The 15,429-nt window shown below is 47.0% G+C and overlaps 1 protein-coding gene across 1 annotated transcript in view; it reads left to right on the top strand.

Annotated features, from left to right (window-relative positions):
* The window catches only part of dpp6a (dipeptidyl-peptidase 6a), a 158,489-nt gene that overhangs the window by 96,247 nt on the left and 46,813 nt on the right, over positions 1-15,429 (top strand). Inside the window, exons 4-7 of the mRNA XM_036521646.1 lie at positions 10,479-10,573; positions 11,126-11,200; positions 12,907-12,959; positions 13,714-13,795. Coding sequence (XP_036377539.1) covers positions 10,479-10,573; positions 11,126-11,200; positions 12,907-12,959; positions 13,714-13,795 — 305 coding nt within the window. The remainder of the gene's footprint in view (positions 1-10,478; positions 10,574-11,125; positions 11,201-12,906; positions 12,960-13,713; positions 13,796-15,429) is intronic.

The raw sequence follows: 15,429 nt of genomic DNA on the forward strand, positions 1-15,429 counted from the left end.
AAAAAGAACCGCTTTGATAAAGAGGGCTCGTTATTAGCTCCTCTGGGAGCGTTTTACTGCGCTGAGCAGCGACAGTTCTCCCTTATCTTCTCGCCCACCGCCTAACCAAAAAGCCCGTCAGCCACGTACATTTTACGGTTTATGCATGACTTTGCAGAACCCACAGGAGAAAAAAATGTGTAAATAAATAAGTTAATTAGTAGCCATGGGATTGTTTTTTTCCTTTCAGTGCTGTCTCGTGTAATTAACAGTGACAGGCTTAAACCCCGGCAGCCGAGGGAAGGGCGGACGCGTGCTTTTGGAAGGCGATGAGGATCGTCTCAGATGCGGAGAAAGATGAGCTTCCGAGCCCGAACCGAGCAGAGAGCCGCGGTGTTTATCTGGAGCTCGGGGACTTCGCCGGGTCCCAGCCTCTTCCCAGGAATGGCATGGCGTGTGTTTGTGCACGCCAGCCGAGAGTCTCCTTTGTGCCGTTCCTGCAAGCTACCCCAGAGGGTGTAAACTCCAACGTGTACCCCGCCTAGGGCAAAAACAAATGAACTCCGCAGTCAGTGCGGAATATTCTGTCTCGCGGTTCTAACTGGAAGTAAAATCCGCTTAATCGGTTATTATCTCATTCCTATATTCTACGCAGTTCGTTTTTTCTGTTCTTTTTTTTGCAGATCACTTAATTACATCTCCAAAGACTTTTTTCCCGAACTCTAAACGATTTGTATAATTTACTAATGAGATGCAGAGGTACATGAAAGTGAGCGGGGGGGTTGCAGCGCACCGTCGCTGATTGATGTTGTACCAGTTTGCTCGCGGTTGTTTTTCCTTTGTTGTTTCTCGTGTTACACGAGCGGTGAACGCGACTGTTAGGAAGCAATGCGAGGAAAGAGGAAAAATTGAGGAAAAAGACTGCAAATAGCGCATCATTAAGGAGCAAAGAAACACTAACAAGAGCTTTATGCGGACGTTGAAAGGGTGAAACACGAACATTTACCCGTTGCCTTCATCTGGTGAATAGATTCTATAACCTGCATATCAGTCATCTACGGAAAAAAATAAGCCACTGAGCAGCAGCGTTTGAGGGCCCTTTTCAAGGGTCTGGGGGCTGGAAAAATGCCGGAACCGAAATGCTTTCAGCAATGACACTGATTACTTTGATGGCCTAGTCTGGGCGACGCGTGATTCTGAACATTCGCAATTACGGTTTTCCAAGGTGCGCGTGAAATGGTATCTTTCTAATCGAATTCAGTCTGCCGTCGCTGACTGATTCAATCCCTTAGAGTGAATATGTATAATGAAGCAGTCATGAGTTGTTGGCTCATTCGAGCTGTCGGGCCCATTCAACGCCTCAGAAGTGGTGTCGAGGTAATGTATTGCCGAGCGTTACGGCGTCATTATTTCAGGGTAATGTTGGTAATTCTGCCGGTATCTTGAATCGAGGTTTCAAAAAATGATAAGTTTGATGTTTTCGCAAGATCGTTAGGCACACCTTTATTATTCAAAAACTGTACAAAACTGCAAATTCATCTTCCTCTCTCGCCCCCTCTCTCTCATATGTGTGTGTGTGTGTGTGTGTGTGTGTGTGTGTGTGTGTGTGTGTGTGTGTATATATATATATATATATATATATATATATATATATGTGACTGAGATAAGTTTGCAGTTTTGTACAGTTTAGTACAGAAAGAAAGACACAGCCCACTTTTGTGTACTTGAGTGTTTGGAGTTTACATTAATATCAGAAAGTAACTCTGACAGAGGGTGGCGGTTCCGCGACTGTCTGGCCCTTGTGCCTCCTCTGACAGCATTTCCATGGTGCCTCGTGCCTTGAAGGGGAACCCCCCCCCCACTGACCATTCCACATGGTGGTTACATTGTTGTGTGTTGGGCGAGTTTCTGCTCATCTAATCCCCACCGCCCACGCTGTTTGACTGACAGGTGTTGGCCTTTTACAGGCGCTCTCCAGTGGTACCCAGTGAAATGCTGTTGATTTGCATGTGCATATATTGTCTGTCAAGTAATTGTCTGTCAACCAGTCTCAGAGCGGAAGCCAAGCTCTTGTGGAGGTCACAGTGAACCCCGGCCGCAGCATGGAGGGCAGCATGCTGGAGTGTGGTGGTAAGGGGCAGGGCTCGATTCCCCACTGTTGTGCTCTTGGGAAAGGTGCTTAACCCATGATTGCCTCAGTAGATATCCAGCTGTTCAAATGGATAGAATTGCAACCTTTTTTTAGTTGTTCTGGTTAGGAATATCTGCTAAATGACAATGATGTAATGTAGTGGATTACATTGCATCACAATACATGAACAAGCTATGAGAGGTGCAGGCCCTACAGCATCACCTCATAGTGTGTAGGGCCTCTGAATTGCATCCGTAGCCTATTTATTTCTACTGCTTTCCACTTCGCCCATGTTAGCAACAGCAAAGCCTGAGCTCGGTCAACAGTGCACCACATTGCAAAGCCCTGTGATCTGGGGAGGGGGGCACGCACATTTCCCTGCGCAGTGCTGAGATCAAAAGGGGGCAAATTAACATCTCTCATTGCCCGCAATGGCCAAATAAGCACAGCTAATGAAACGTAATGGCGGTGCCTGATGGCTTCCATATTGATATCACCGCAGAGCCCTGCGCCCGCGTGGACTCGCCGATCCGCGCGCACAATGCATGCAAGCCATGCGCGAGGAATTTACTAAATGCCATAAAGTACACAGATGCATGATTGGCGGAATAAGTGTCTTTTAACCTTGATGAGAGCCGGTGACGAGCTCTGTATGATAATGCGGCTTAAACAGTACGGCTTCAGGCTGGTGGGCTCCCCCTAGTGGTGGATATTGGTGGAGCACTTTGCATCTACTCGGCAGAGATCATTACAGCATCTTCGCAGTTTTTGCTTAAATGAGTAAGAACTCTAAATGTAGGAAACCTTTTAAACAGCAGCGTTATTACTTATTTTGTACGCACAGGGAGCAATACTTTAAAGCAGTAATTGTTCTTTTATTTACGCAGTCCAATAATCAACCTTATTTTTTTTTATCACTGGTGTTAATTGGTCGGTTCCATGGAAATGAATTCTGTAGTCGTGCTGAAATCCTGTGCAATCCTGTTCTCGTGTGAGGTTGCTGCAAGGGCAGAACGCGAGTTTAAACGCCATGTTTAAAGTTAATTATTTTATTATTATTGCTGTACTCATTTGATTCAACTTCAATTAAAGAACAAATTATTCAGTGACAAAGTCGGCTAATGTCAAGTTGAGCCGAAGGAAAATTATTAAAGGCGAAATTGCCATTCAAAGTAGACAGGCCAAGATGATTAACACTGAAGGCTGGAAGCTAATACTTCCGTGCTGCCCTCGTGTCTCCAGAGGTGACTGCGCGCTCCCTGCGCGCTGTCGGCCGTTAGCGTATTCGCATGCGCTGTCCCCGTTCCGGCCGCCAGCAGCTCCCCGAGAGAGCGGTGCAAATGCTAATGCGTAACTTGGGGAGCGAGTTTGTTCCAGTGTCTGTGCGCGGTACCGACGGGAACGGGAATCCGCTGCATCCGCTTAATGCCATCACGGAAACGGCTCCCGCACACCCGCCTTCCGGAGCGCTCTAAAGCAATAACGAGCCCTCGGAGCTGGTAGCGCCGCGCGTCGCGCACTTAATAAACAGCGAGATTAAATTCCCGTTAAATATTCCACAGCTGCTCGCTAAAATAATTTGCTTTTGTGCCCACGGGCGCAGCGTTTGTTCATGCATTGTGTGTTAATACAAGACAGTTTGGGTGAAAGTTGCATTTTAAAGATCGTGGGGCAAAACCGTCCTCCGCGAGAATGGACAGCAAAGACATCGATGGACACAGAACATCGGCGACGCATGCAGTTTAGCCACGGCGATACTTTGGCGGAACTAACTTTGATTAATCGTGTACCTATGTATGTATTATTGTGCATGCGGGTATCATACAAACATTCCATTACATTCATTCAGCAAACGCTCTTATCCAGAGCGACGTCCAGCACGAGAAAACAGCAGTGTATCCAACCCAGTCAAATGAGCAACAGTGTCAGACCAAGCTAACAACACTCCCAGACCAGTGAGTGTGAACATAACACCATTTAAGCCCTACCACAATGTAACTCGTGCAAATCCAAAACTAGACAGCCTTTTTAAATCTATGCATTTATGTTATCCTTGCACTATATATATATATTTATATATATCTAAATTCCTTACTCAAAGTTAAGGACAAAGCACCATAGCTGTTACATTGAATACACCCCCCCCCCCCCTCCATATCTGCACACAGGTTTATGTACACAGTCCAGACACTATGTTCTTCTTGCATGTGGATATTGGCAGCTTTCACCCATGGCTGCCTGTCTCTGGGCATTGGTGCTGATTCATGAGGAGGTCCATGCTGGGTAAACGCAGAAGAAAAACGAGGAGAGGCCTCATTGCCTTTCACGCAGATCACGCAAGGGAATATCTTGGCATGAACAGGCTATGGACATAATTAAAGACTTTGCCTTGAGTCACACCCTTCGGCAAATGAACTGGAAGAATAAGTGGAGAGCAGTCCCTTAAAGATTAAATATGAGTTATGAATAACTGCAGTCATAAGAAGCCGTGCTCCCGTGGCAACAGAACTGTTACTCTCACGCTGCCAGCTAAACCTGAGAGAGACCGAGCATGCTGATTGGTCTGTCGCTAACAGGCTTCTCCCCCTTCCGTGTGGCTGTCATGGGTTCAGAGTGCTTGTTAAAGATTTTTTTTTTTTTTTTGCTTTAATCACAGTTCATTTTGCTCTTAGCTTTCAATTTAAACAGCTTTTACTCCGCCTCAACTTCATGTGTACGCGGAGCAAACTAAAACGTTTGAAAAGAGTTTGAATAGTTTGAGCAGAGGATTTATCTTAACATCCATGCAAAAGTGATTCTGTCATATGGGCCATTTTAGTGCAGGAAGCAAGGCACATTATTAATTTCAATAACTCAAACCACGTAAGATACCGCACATAGGGTGAGTGTAAAATCTGGTGTGCCCGTTCACTGTGTTGTGATGTCATCACCACACGTGTCTACAGCTGTCACCTGTGATGTGATGGGGTGATGGCATGGCAGGTACCCACATCACCATGAAAAGTGGTGTATGACATCACAAGTGAATATGAACCCGTTCCATCTGGATTGTGTGGTCTAGGAGTTCTGTGCAAGTGTTTCTTTTTTTCCCTCCTCATTTCAGACTTTGCTGACTCTGGTGAATCCCAAGGTTAGAACGTATTGTCTTCTATCTTAAAAAAAATCCTTTTTTCAATTTTTTTTTGTTACCAACTGGCTGTACCTGGCTAGACTCTGTCTAATTGGATTACATGTTCGGCCTCTTTGGCTAACTCACATGGTTTGGTCGCAGATGTCCCCTTAGTCCATCCCATTTTAATGGGCTCGTTTACTGATACTAAATAATGTGTCCCTCGGGGGCAGCTGATGATGTTGTATTGTACAGAACCCCCGCCTTGCTGTCTCCAGGTTATTTCAGTCCATGATCTGATCATCCATGATAAAGCACCCGGGTAATGAGCTTCTGCTGTGAGCTTCAAGGAACTTCAGTCCTTTAATTCCCCCCTGCTTCTGGTCAAATCAGATTAGTATGGGAGTGCGATCATTAAAGAGGCCGAGAGGCCAGGGGTAGGACTGGAAGATAGAATATTCTCAGCCTCTCAGATTCCACAATGCATTTAAATTTGCAAGAGTCATTTTAAGGTTGTAGGTGTATGATTTAATTTAAATGTATCCTCATTAAGCTTTATTAAACAGATTCTGCACGCTGCATGTTATAGAAGGCTGTCAATGGAAATGCAGTAAAGCATAAACATAAACATAAAAAGAAATAAAAAGAAAGAAATCCACAAATATTCATAAATTCACAGATAACTCAGCATTTTAGATTAAAAAAACAAAAAAAAACAAAAACATTTTCAACCAGTTTGCATAAGATCCTGATAACAAAGAGCACACTCAGAAAACATGAAAGGTGTCGTGAGTTTCTCGAACTGCGGCAGTGAGGTGCATCATAATTTGAGCACTAGGGATCAGACAGGGCTGTGTCTAAAGCCACGAGTGCGCTGTAGCGCCTGCTTCCCTCGCCTACCTTTCTGAGCGTCGCCCTGTCCGTCTGCCCAGCCAGTGGCCCCTCAGCTCAGACCAATCGGTATATTGCGTGTACTTCCATCTGCGCCTCTGTGCATTGTTAAAGCGCCACCGTGCAGAAGTCCCCCTCGCGGAACGCGGGTGCAATGACACAAAGAGATTTACACTGTAGTGTTGCCTTTTTCAGCGCCATTCGCGCGACATGTTAGACATTCAGAGCCGCTCCCTTGTGAGAAATGAGATTCAAAGACGACCTTGGTCTGCACCGCTGATAACTACAAATCAGGGGAAAAAAAAAAAAAAAAACTCCCATCAGCCGTCTGGATCAGGTCTTGGTGACGGCACATTTCGGTAGATTTCCTCTGATCCCTGCTTTAGGCACAGAACAGAAGATGTGCTGACAGAGTCTATGGCACACGCCCTGAATTTAATAACTTCGTTGAATCTCCATGTTTAAAATTGCAGCTTTTTACTATTTACACCTGTGCACCGGGGTATGTAACAGACATGATTTGGACACATCTGGCACTCAGATGAAACGGTAGAACGGGTCAAATGAGTTGGGGGGGGGCTTTAATTAAAGGAGCAGTGAAAATTTTATGATCCCATTTCGTTTTTATAGCACACCTGTGCCAGGGGGGGGGAAAGCTGTGATTTAAGGGGGTGTTACTGCAGAAGGAAGGCGCTTTGATTTTTGTCACAGAGAGACGCTGTAATCCTGTCAGCGCAACGTTTAAGAGACGTTTTATTTATCTTTGGGAGAGGCGTCGTCATCCAAGGATTCGTGGAGGACTCGGCTCAGGAGAAGAATGAAGGAATCAACAGCGCTGGTCACCTTTGCGAGGAGAAGAAAAGGAGGATAAAAAACAAAGTAGGATTAAAGTGGGATAAAGAGCAGCACCGGAGTGCTGTGATGTAAAAATGCTAACATCTCTGCACTCAGATTCTCTCTGAGAGAGAAGGAGAAGGATGGCTTTCTACCTTCCCAGAATATTTTGCTCCTATATATGTGTGTGAATACTGAGCACCATTCTGGAAACCATTAAACAGGATACTGTTAGCTCTTTCCTCCTCCGACCCCCTCTGTATGCACATCTGGCAGTTGTTGAGGACTGGTTCTAGTCTTTGACCACGCCCCTTCATGAATATGCATTATGGAATCAAAACTCTGTTAGCTTCAAGAGGCGTCCATGTGAAGCACATGGTGTTGAATATTTGTACCGTAAATAGAGTATCTGTGCCCATCCACTTTTTCCATCAAATCAAAGACTCCATCTGGGGAAGGCAGTTAGTGTAGCTAGTGTTTCCATGTCAAACCCCCCCCCCCATGAAACCATAAAACCCTCCTATCTCCCACCCCTCCCCCAACAGGTGAGGTCAATGCCTTGCGGCTTTGTGCAACACAACGTCCCGCGATCGATGGAAAAGCTGTTTCACCGCAGCTCCTCAAAAGAGTTAATGGTGCGGAACGTGGAGGATTTGGGACTCCCTGCGATCGGCTCTGTGGATGGCAGAGGGCCGGGGGGTAGGCTGGGGGGGGGGGGGGGGGGTGGGCGGTGGGGGTAAAGCCGACCCCCTCTGCGGTGCGAGCCCTGTGTGACTTACAGCGCTAAGTGGAGATTAATTGAGCGGCTTTCGTGGCGCCGTGTGTAAGTCGCCGGGGGGGGTACGCTGAAGGACAGAGCAAACGGAGAAAAAAAAGTGGCGGGAATGAGCCAAAGGGGGGGTCTCCAACGGGGAAAGGGGAGGTGTCAGAACCCTGTGAGGTCAGAGGTCACCGAGGGAAGGGTTGCGGGAGCCGCAGAGAGCTCTGCGTGAAGGGAACAGGTGAGAGAGGCCATGCTCTGGAGGCCAGAAGAGGGCCGGCATAGAGTGGGGAATTATCGATAAGGAGAAGTTGTTCTGTTGATGTCGCTGAGTGAGGAAGGAGAATAGCTGCCAATGTGAGCTGAAAGGGCGCCAAAGGGGAAACATGGCTGTCAATGTCATTATAATGATCTCCATCACCACCTCTGACATCATCATCATCATCATCATCATCATAGCTGTCATAATCATCATAACCACCACCATCACTGCCTCTAACATCATTATCATCATTATCATTGTCATAGTTGTCATTGTTTTCATCATCCTTACTGCCGTCTTCATCTTCATCATTAACATCATCAATGTGATACCATTGCTATCATCATAGGTGTCATCATTATCTCAGTGTTTAATATAGTCTTCATCACCCTACTCACCATAAATATCACCATCATCATCATCACTTTCACATAATCAGCATCAAATCAGAGGGATGATGAGGGGACCCAGGAATCCCCCAGTGAGAGAGGGAGTAGTCTGTATTCTCATACGCCTCTCAGACCATTGGGCGGGTGATTAAAACAAAAAATCACTCGCCATTTCAACTCTTCCAGAACAGGAATCCAGCTCCTGGCTCTGAAGGCCTCAGCCCTTCCCAAAATCAGGTGCAGCACACCATCCTGGAATGGACACTCAGGGGGCCAGATGCAGCTGTCAGAGCTTTGCTTTGGATGTTGTGTCTGTGGGAAGCAGACAGAGAGATTTAATGAACGGCAAACACTGTTTGCAGCTCAGGATCAGTGTGGGTGAGAGTGGAACTGTCTCAGAGGCAACCCGAGTGAGCTAGGGCCAAGGTATAGCTGTACAGCATGAATGTGTCAGTAGGGCCGGGTGCAGCAAGGAGTGAACGCGTGAAGGGGAGCGATTCCTGGCGTGTTTGACTTGGAGAGTCTCAAAAGCATGTGGTGCATACAGTACGCTACATATGGAATACGCCATAACCTGTGAGCATAGCATCTGTGTGGGAGATGAAGGGTTAGAGAGCAGTCCTCTGGGAGTTTGGCCAAGGATGGGTGAACCAGCTGCCCCTCTGTAATGTAGATAGGGGAGAGTAAAGATGGGGGGGAGGGCATTGACAGGGTTCACATGGAAACACTAAGCTACACTAAGCTGTTAAAAGTACTGGTGTTCTGAAGTGGGAAATAAAGAACAAGATAATGGAAATGAAAAAAGAAGTTTTATTTGGTGACAGACAAGGTCAAGGAGTAGGTGCTTCACTGCCAAGAGTAGAGATCGCGTGCAATTTTTCACATATCTCCTTTATTATCACTTCAGGTAGCTCTCCGCAAGGTAGTCATTTCTTATATTGATCTAGTTTTCTCTCAACGTCGCCCTCAGTAAAGCCCTGCTAATTGCATTTAGTTTACCATCAAAGCAATCTCAAACTTTCAAATGACTTCGCTCTCTCGTTCTCACCCCAGATGAGAGCCGTCGCCGCGGTAATTGTGTCGTTTCTTATCAGCGGTTTGTTATTTTAGGGGGACGGAGGCGTTGCATGCCGATGTGGGATCGGTGTGTAGGCAGGCCATCCTGCCCATCCGCTCAGCGTGCATACCGGGGGGGGGGGGGGGGGGGGGGGCTGTGGGGGCCAGCAGGCCTGCACTGCCGGGCGAGGTAGGCGACGCCCATGGGATTTCATCTCCCCTGCTTCCTAAAGGGCAGAGCTTTTGTTGAGGGGAGGGGGGGAAAACCCGAAATAGCTTTCCTGTCCGTTTCTGCCGCGCACTCCTCTCTGGAGAGGGGGTCCTGTGGGAGGATGGGGGGGGGGGGGGGGTGGCAGGGGGCGGAGAGAGCGTCATGGCTCTGTGAACCATGCCTCGTTCAGCCAGGGGACGTTTGCTGCTCAATGTCACCTCAGTGGATGTGACAAGCACAGAATCACAATAACTTCCTTCCTTTTTTTTCTTTGGAGAGGGTAGGGACTGGATTACCGCAGATGTTAAGATTGTAGGTATAAATCCGGCCGGGCGAGAGGCATGAGTCCGCTGTGTCTGAGCAGGAGGTGGTGTTAAGGCCCAGCGTTTAATGTGATTATCAGCGTCGGTTTTATAACACTCACTGCCGTTCGAGTAGCCCCGAGCCGAAGCCAGAATATGAGGAGCTCTGATTGGGCGTTCGATGTTGGCCACACCCCTCGAGAGTACACTGGATAGTGCGTTCTGTTTAGACATGCCCACTTCTGTCACTTCCCGCTTCTTAGGGCTTGGGTTAAAATAAATGTGTAAAAAATTGTGTTTGCTCCTGTGATTTACCTTCTGTCTTCGTTCCCCGTTTCCCTGAAATGTTAAAAGAATGAGCTATTTTCCCAACAGGTGCTGGGATATCCTGTCATCTCTCTCTCTGTCTCTCCTGTCAGAGGGTGCCGAAAGCGCCAGGAAGCGTGCATCATCAGATACTGATCTGAGAACAGAATGTTCCCGCTGACCACAGATGCTGGAGACACTGTACTGGCGGTGAAGTCACATGCCTATCATGTTTCTTTGATTTTCAGGGAGTGAGCTACTGTACCGCACACGCGATGGAGACGTGGTCATACACAACATCGACACGAATAAGACAAATGTGCTGGTGGAGAACAAAATGTTTGTAAGTCCCTCTACCGTAAGCTGTAAGATCTTTTTGAGAACGTTGGAATTTAAAGGGGGCTAATTGTTTCATGTCAAGGGAGTGTGTATCTCTTTTATACAGCCCTTTAATTGGCATGAAACCAGTGTCTCATAGAGCCCTGCTTAATGCTGATTGCTTTGTTATTTGCTGATGTTAACAAAAAGTGTGTAAGAAACCAAAAAAAATGCAATACTTGCTTCATTTCCCAAATCATGGTGGATAACAATGCACTTTGCAATTAGCGTTGATTCTGGAGACACCCTATTGCATTCTGGGATCGCTGTCCAGGGATTGCTAGGTAAAAATGCAGAGTCAAACTGGAAATAGCTGAGCTAAGGACACACAACATTATGTTTGCTTGAAATCAACGTCAGGGGCAAGATGAATGGATCCAGGTTCGCCTTCAGTTAGAGGCAATCTGTCAAACGCAGTCATTTAAGAATTGCATTAATGAAAATCGTATGCATGGTTAAAGGTCTCATCTTTCTCTCCCCCCCCCCTCTCCCCGTCTCTCTCTCTATCTCTCTCCAGGAAACGTACTTAGCCAGCAAGTATGAAGTATCCCCGGACATGAAATATGTGCTGCTGGCACACAGCGTTGACCCAGTGAGTCCCGCCGTTTATTTGCTTGTTCTCAGATTACAGAGGTCCCAGGCCGTTTTCCTCTGTGGCTCTGGAGGGAGCGCCGTGAGTGCGACAGTGATCACAGGGGGAGGGGGAGGCCTGTCTCTCACAGGCAGCCTTCAGTCACGGCGCTAATGCTAACGCTAACGCTAACGCTAACACACTGGGAGCAAAGCTCTGCAGGGGGCGTGAGAAAGACCAGCTTACTAATGTCAGCACCGCTGCTAAAGAGCAGCTTGGTGATGCAAGTGATAAAAGTCTGAACCCCTGACCAGGGGGTTGTTAGTTCACATCCCCAGTGGGATGTGGGTTTTATGTCTGCTCTAAGTTATGGGGCGACATATGCAGTGTGTTGTGGAGGTGTGTTCCCACTGGCTCCTGGAGGACATGGCTCGGACAGGTTGTGTGTTCTGACCAGTGGCGCTACCTGTGCCCAGGTACTCTAAGGTCTCCAATCCTTAATATTAAGTTGCCAAAATGCCTTAGATAAGAGCAGCCGCTGATCAAAGAGAGATATCTCTCAGAAATGGAAGTCATATGATCAGGAATATGTTTTGATTTCCTGCCACTAACAGGTAGGTTATCTGTAGCATTCAGGTTTTTTTTTTTTTCCTATCGCCACGATATCATTTTGATGTGGCCTCTTTTCCTCAGAACAAGGATTGAATCAGTTCTGGAGGGAAATGATCGGGGCACAGTTGCATTTATTTAGCTGAAGGATGTCCTCATCCATCAATCACAGAGGTGCTCATGGGAAATGAAGTTCAGGTCTAATTTGAGCATATGCCCCAGTATCACTCTCTGGACTTCAACTTCCATCAGCACTACTAGCAGAAATGGCACAACAGTTACCTGCTGAGCTCAGTGGTAAGCTGTACTGGCCTCTCCCGGTGCTGAAGCAGAGCCATGTCTCTCTGTCCCCCGCCTGCTTGGCTGTCCCTTTTCAGCTCAATACCCCTGCCTCCTTAAAGAGAACACAGCTGCATTGTGAGTTAGAGTGATGGATCTGACAGGCTCTTCAGTGTCGGTCAAAGCCAGCCCAGCAGGAGACATCAGCCTGATGTTTAACAGAGCCAGGAGTAAAGCAGACCTCTTCGGCCATCTGGTAAACAAGAGGACATGCATTGGCAGTGGGGTCACCTGCTGTTGTCCCACACCTGGCCTCCAGAGGGCGCAGTCCCGGAAACGACCTCAGCTGTAGTGCATAAGCAGTATGGCTCCACTGCCCCCCCCAGCTGAGTTGGGAGGGCAGCGAAACAGAAGTAACAGTGAATTGTGTTGCCTTTGTGTGCTGAGAGGCAGTGCATTGGATCATTGAACCATGCCAGCAGCATGTGGAATCCTGTGGTCGTACATTTAGATTCCTGGCCCTGATCGATGACATCACAGTCCCCCAAGAGATACTGCGTAGCTCCTCTTTTGAAGGACGTCTGTGTTGAATCACTGTGAGACTGCAGATGCACAAAGAGGAGTCAATGTTCACCTCCTCTCTAGGGGCCCGGTACGGTCCATGTGTCTTCTATAATCAATGCGTACTGAAGCATCATGGGGAAAGCCAACCACACCGTTGACTTTGTAATTATCATTGCCTCTTCATGTATCGCACTTGTATCCATGTGCCCCGGTTAGCTGATTAGGTGAGAGAGTCGTAAGCATGCTGTGAAATGCTGTGTGGCTTCTCCTTCCAGGTCTACCAGCACTCTTTCACTGCATACTACAGCATCTGCAGCCTGGAGACACCGTAAGTAGCTGCCCCTTTCATTTGCTCATTATTTTTGTGTGAAGTTTAATGATGTGCTTTCCTGCAACTGTGGCAATGTGTGTGGTAGAACCATACAACAAAGCAGCATTCTTTTTTTTTTTTTAATTTCCTCCCATTTATTACTTGACCGTTAGATTCCTTCTCAACTCACTGCATCAGCTCATTAAGATGTTATCATAAAAGGCATAAAGTGCTTATCGATTTATGCGCATAAACTCATAAAGCCATGCCTTCGTTGAGTTGTCTGTCTCTGCTGCCATCTGTTGGAGGCTAACGGCATTACAACCTGAGGTGCACTCTGTTATGACCTTATTCATACTTGCTTGCTGCAGAGATCCATAATGTGCTTTTTGGTTTCTTCCTCATCCTATGCTGTATGCCACACCAAGAGTGTGACCCATTGGTTTGTGAGCCTGACATTTGAACCGGAAGGTTGCCAGCTCAAATCCTAAGTGGACCATGGCTGTTGCATCCTTGGCTGAGCTACCTAACCTCAATCGTTACTATTCGCTTGCAACATCATCAGTTAAAAAACAATTGCATGCAAAATGTGTGCTAATACACAATATAATTTATAATGTTAATATAGATAATACCTTTAAAGTGGCTTAAATGCATAGTGTCTGCTCAGGACGTAAGGAGATGCCCATCCTGGAATGTACCCTGATTGGTCAGTCCTGGGCTGTGAGGTGGCTGGTGTGTGACCCGGTCGGGTGTGTGCTTTCGCCCTCAGGAAGACGCTGAACCTGAACCCGCCGGAGGTGAGGAACACCCAGCTGCAGTATGCCGGGTGGGGGCCGAAGGGCCAGCAGCTGGTAAGAGTCATTTTCCCATGAACGTGTCGTTGCTTATCCCTATGGTGTCGGTATTACATTACATTACATTATTGTAATTTAACACACACTCTTATCCAGAGCGGCACTTTTACACGTCATTTATACATCTCAACATTTACTGAGGTACTGGGGGTTAGGTGCCTTGCCCAGGGGTACAGCAGCAGCGCCCCAGTGGGGGAATCGAACCAGCGACCTTTCGGTTACAAGCCCTGCCACTCACCACTATTTTGCACTGCCGCCTCATCAGTGTTCCTGCTTCTAGGTGCCGGGACCCGGTGTGTGCAGTGGGCCCTGAGACTTATTTAGCTGGAAGTCCTGCGTGTAAGAAATGCTTTGGTTTGTTTTCTTGTAATCAGATGATGAACGTAAACATTAGTTACACTGCCACTGTAGGTATTACTGCTGCTGCTGGCTTATGCTAAGCAAACAGGCTAATAGGCACTAAGGGAAGCATTGCACATGGTCCCGATACACTGTTAAGAAGAACACAAAGATTACTTTATTGAGTCACCTCCCTTATTTGGACACACAGCCATTCTCTCTTCTGTATTCTGTAAGCGTGTAAACAACTTAACTGTGTGACATTTTTATTTCACTCACAATGGAGAGAGATGGAGAGAGAACAAGAGAGGGGGAGAGAGAGAGAGAGAGAGAGAGAGAGACAGAGAAAGAGAGAGAGAGAGACAGAGAAAGAGAGAGAGACACAGAGAAAGAGAGAGACAGAGAAAGAGAGAGAGAGAGACAGAGAAAGAGAGAGAGACACAGAGAAAGAGAGAGAGGAGAGAGAGAGAGAGAGCGAGAGATGGATGAGTCAAAACAAACTGAGGCTTTTCATTAGGTGTCAGAGAGGTATTATACTTGGAAGGGTTTGTTCTGGGCCTGTGAAATTGATGCGCAGTAAATGAGAGCTCCACTTGAGAATAGCGCGTTTTCAGGCGGTGCTTTGTGGCTCTGCTGTGTAAGACAGATCGTGAGTAATCACACCCGATAGCCCAGAGTAATTAATTACCTGTAATCTAACCATAGGATTAATTAGTCTTCTGACTGAATTGATATCGCACACTATTTCTTTCCATTAGTCATGAAACAGGCCAGATTGTAACTGCCACTTGCTATTTCCAGATCTGTGCCAACCCAGCCTGTCTGCGGAGCTCATTCCCTGCAGTCTCTGTCCGCTGGAGAGTACAAAAGGCAAAGGTGTCAGGGAAAAACACACACACACACACTTTCTCTCTCTTGTCCTCTCTCTCTCTCTCTCTCACACACACACACACACACACACACTCACACACACACACACATTTCTTCAGGTTGTATTCTGACCAAATCTATAATTTTCCCTGCCTAAGCCCTGTAGTGACACAAAGGATGGTTATTGCTTTTTATATTTTAGTTTTTTATACTCCCCTTGATCCCCTGAAGAGGGTCAGGGTACATATGGCAGGCATACTCTGTGCTTAGTCCTGCATCCTGTTCTAGACAGCCCCTGAGCGTCCTGGTAGCCGTACAGCAGTGGTGTCCGGAGAAACCGTTCTCATTCAGTCTGTAACGATGTCCCCTGTGCACTCCAAACGGGATTCAAGCCAACAGGGCAAAAAACAAAGGCGCTGTGG

Source organism: Megalops cyprinoides, chromosome 2 (assembly GCF_013368585.1).
Source record: "Megalops cyprinoides isolate fMegCyp1 chromosome 2, fMegCyp1.pri, whole genome shotgun sequence".
Taxonomy (NCBI): Eukaryota; Metazoa; Chordata; class Actinopteri; order Elopiformes; family Megalopidae; genus Megalops; species Megalops cyprinoides.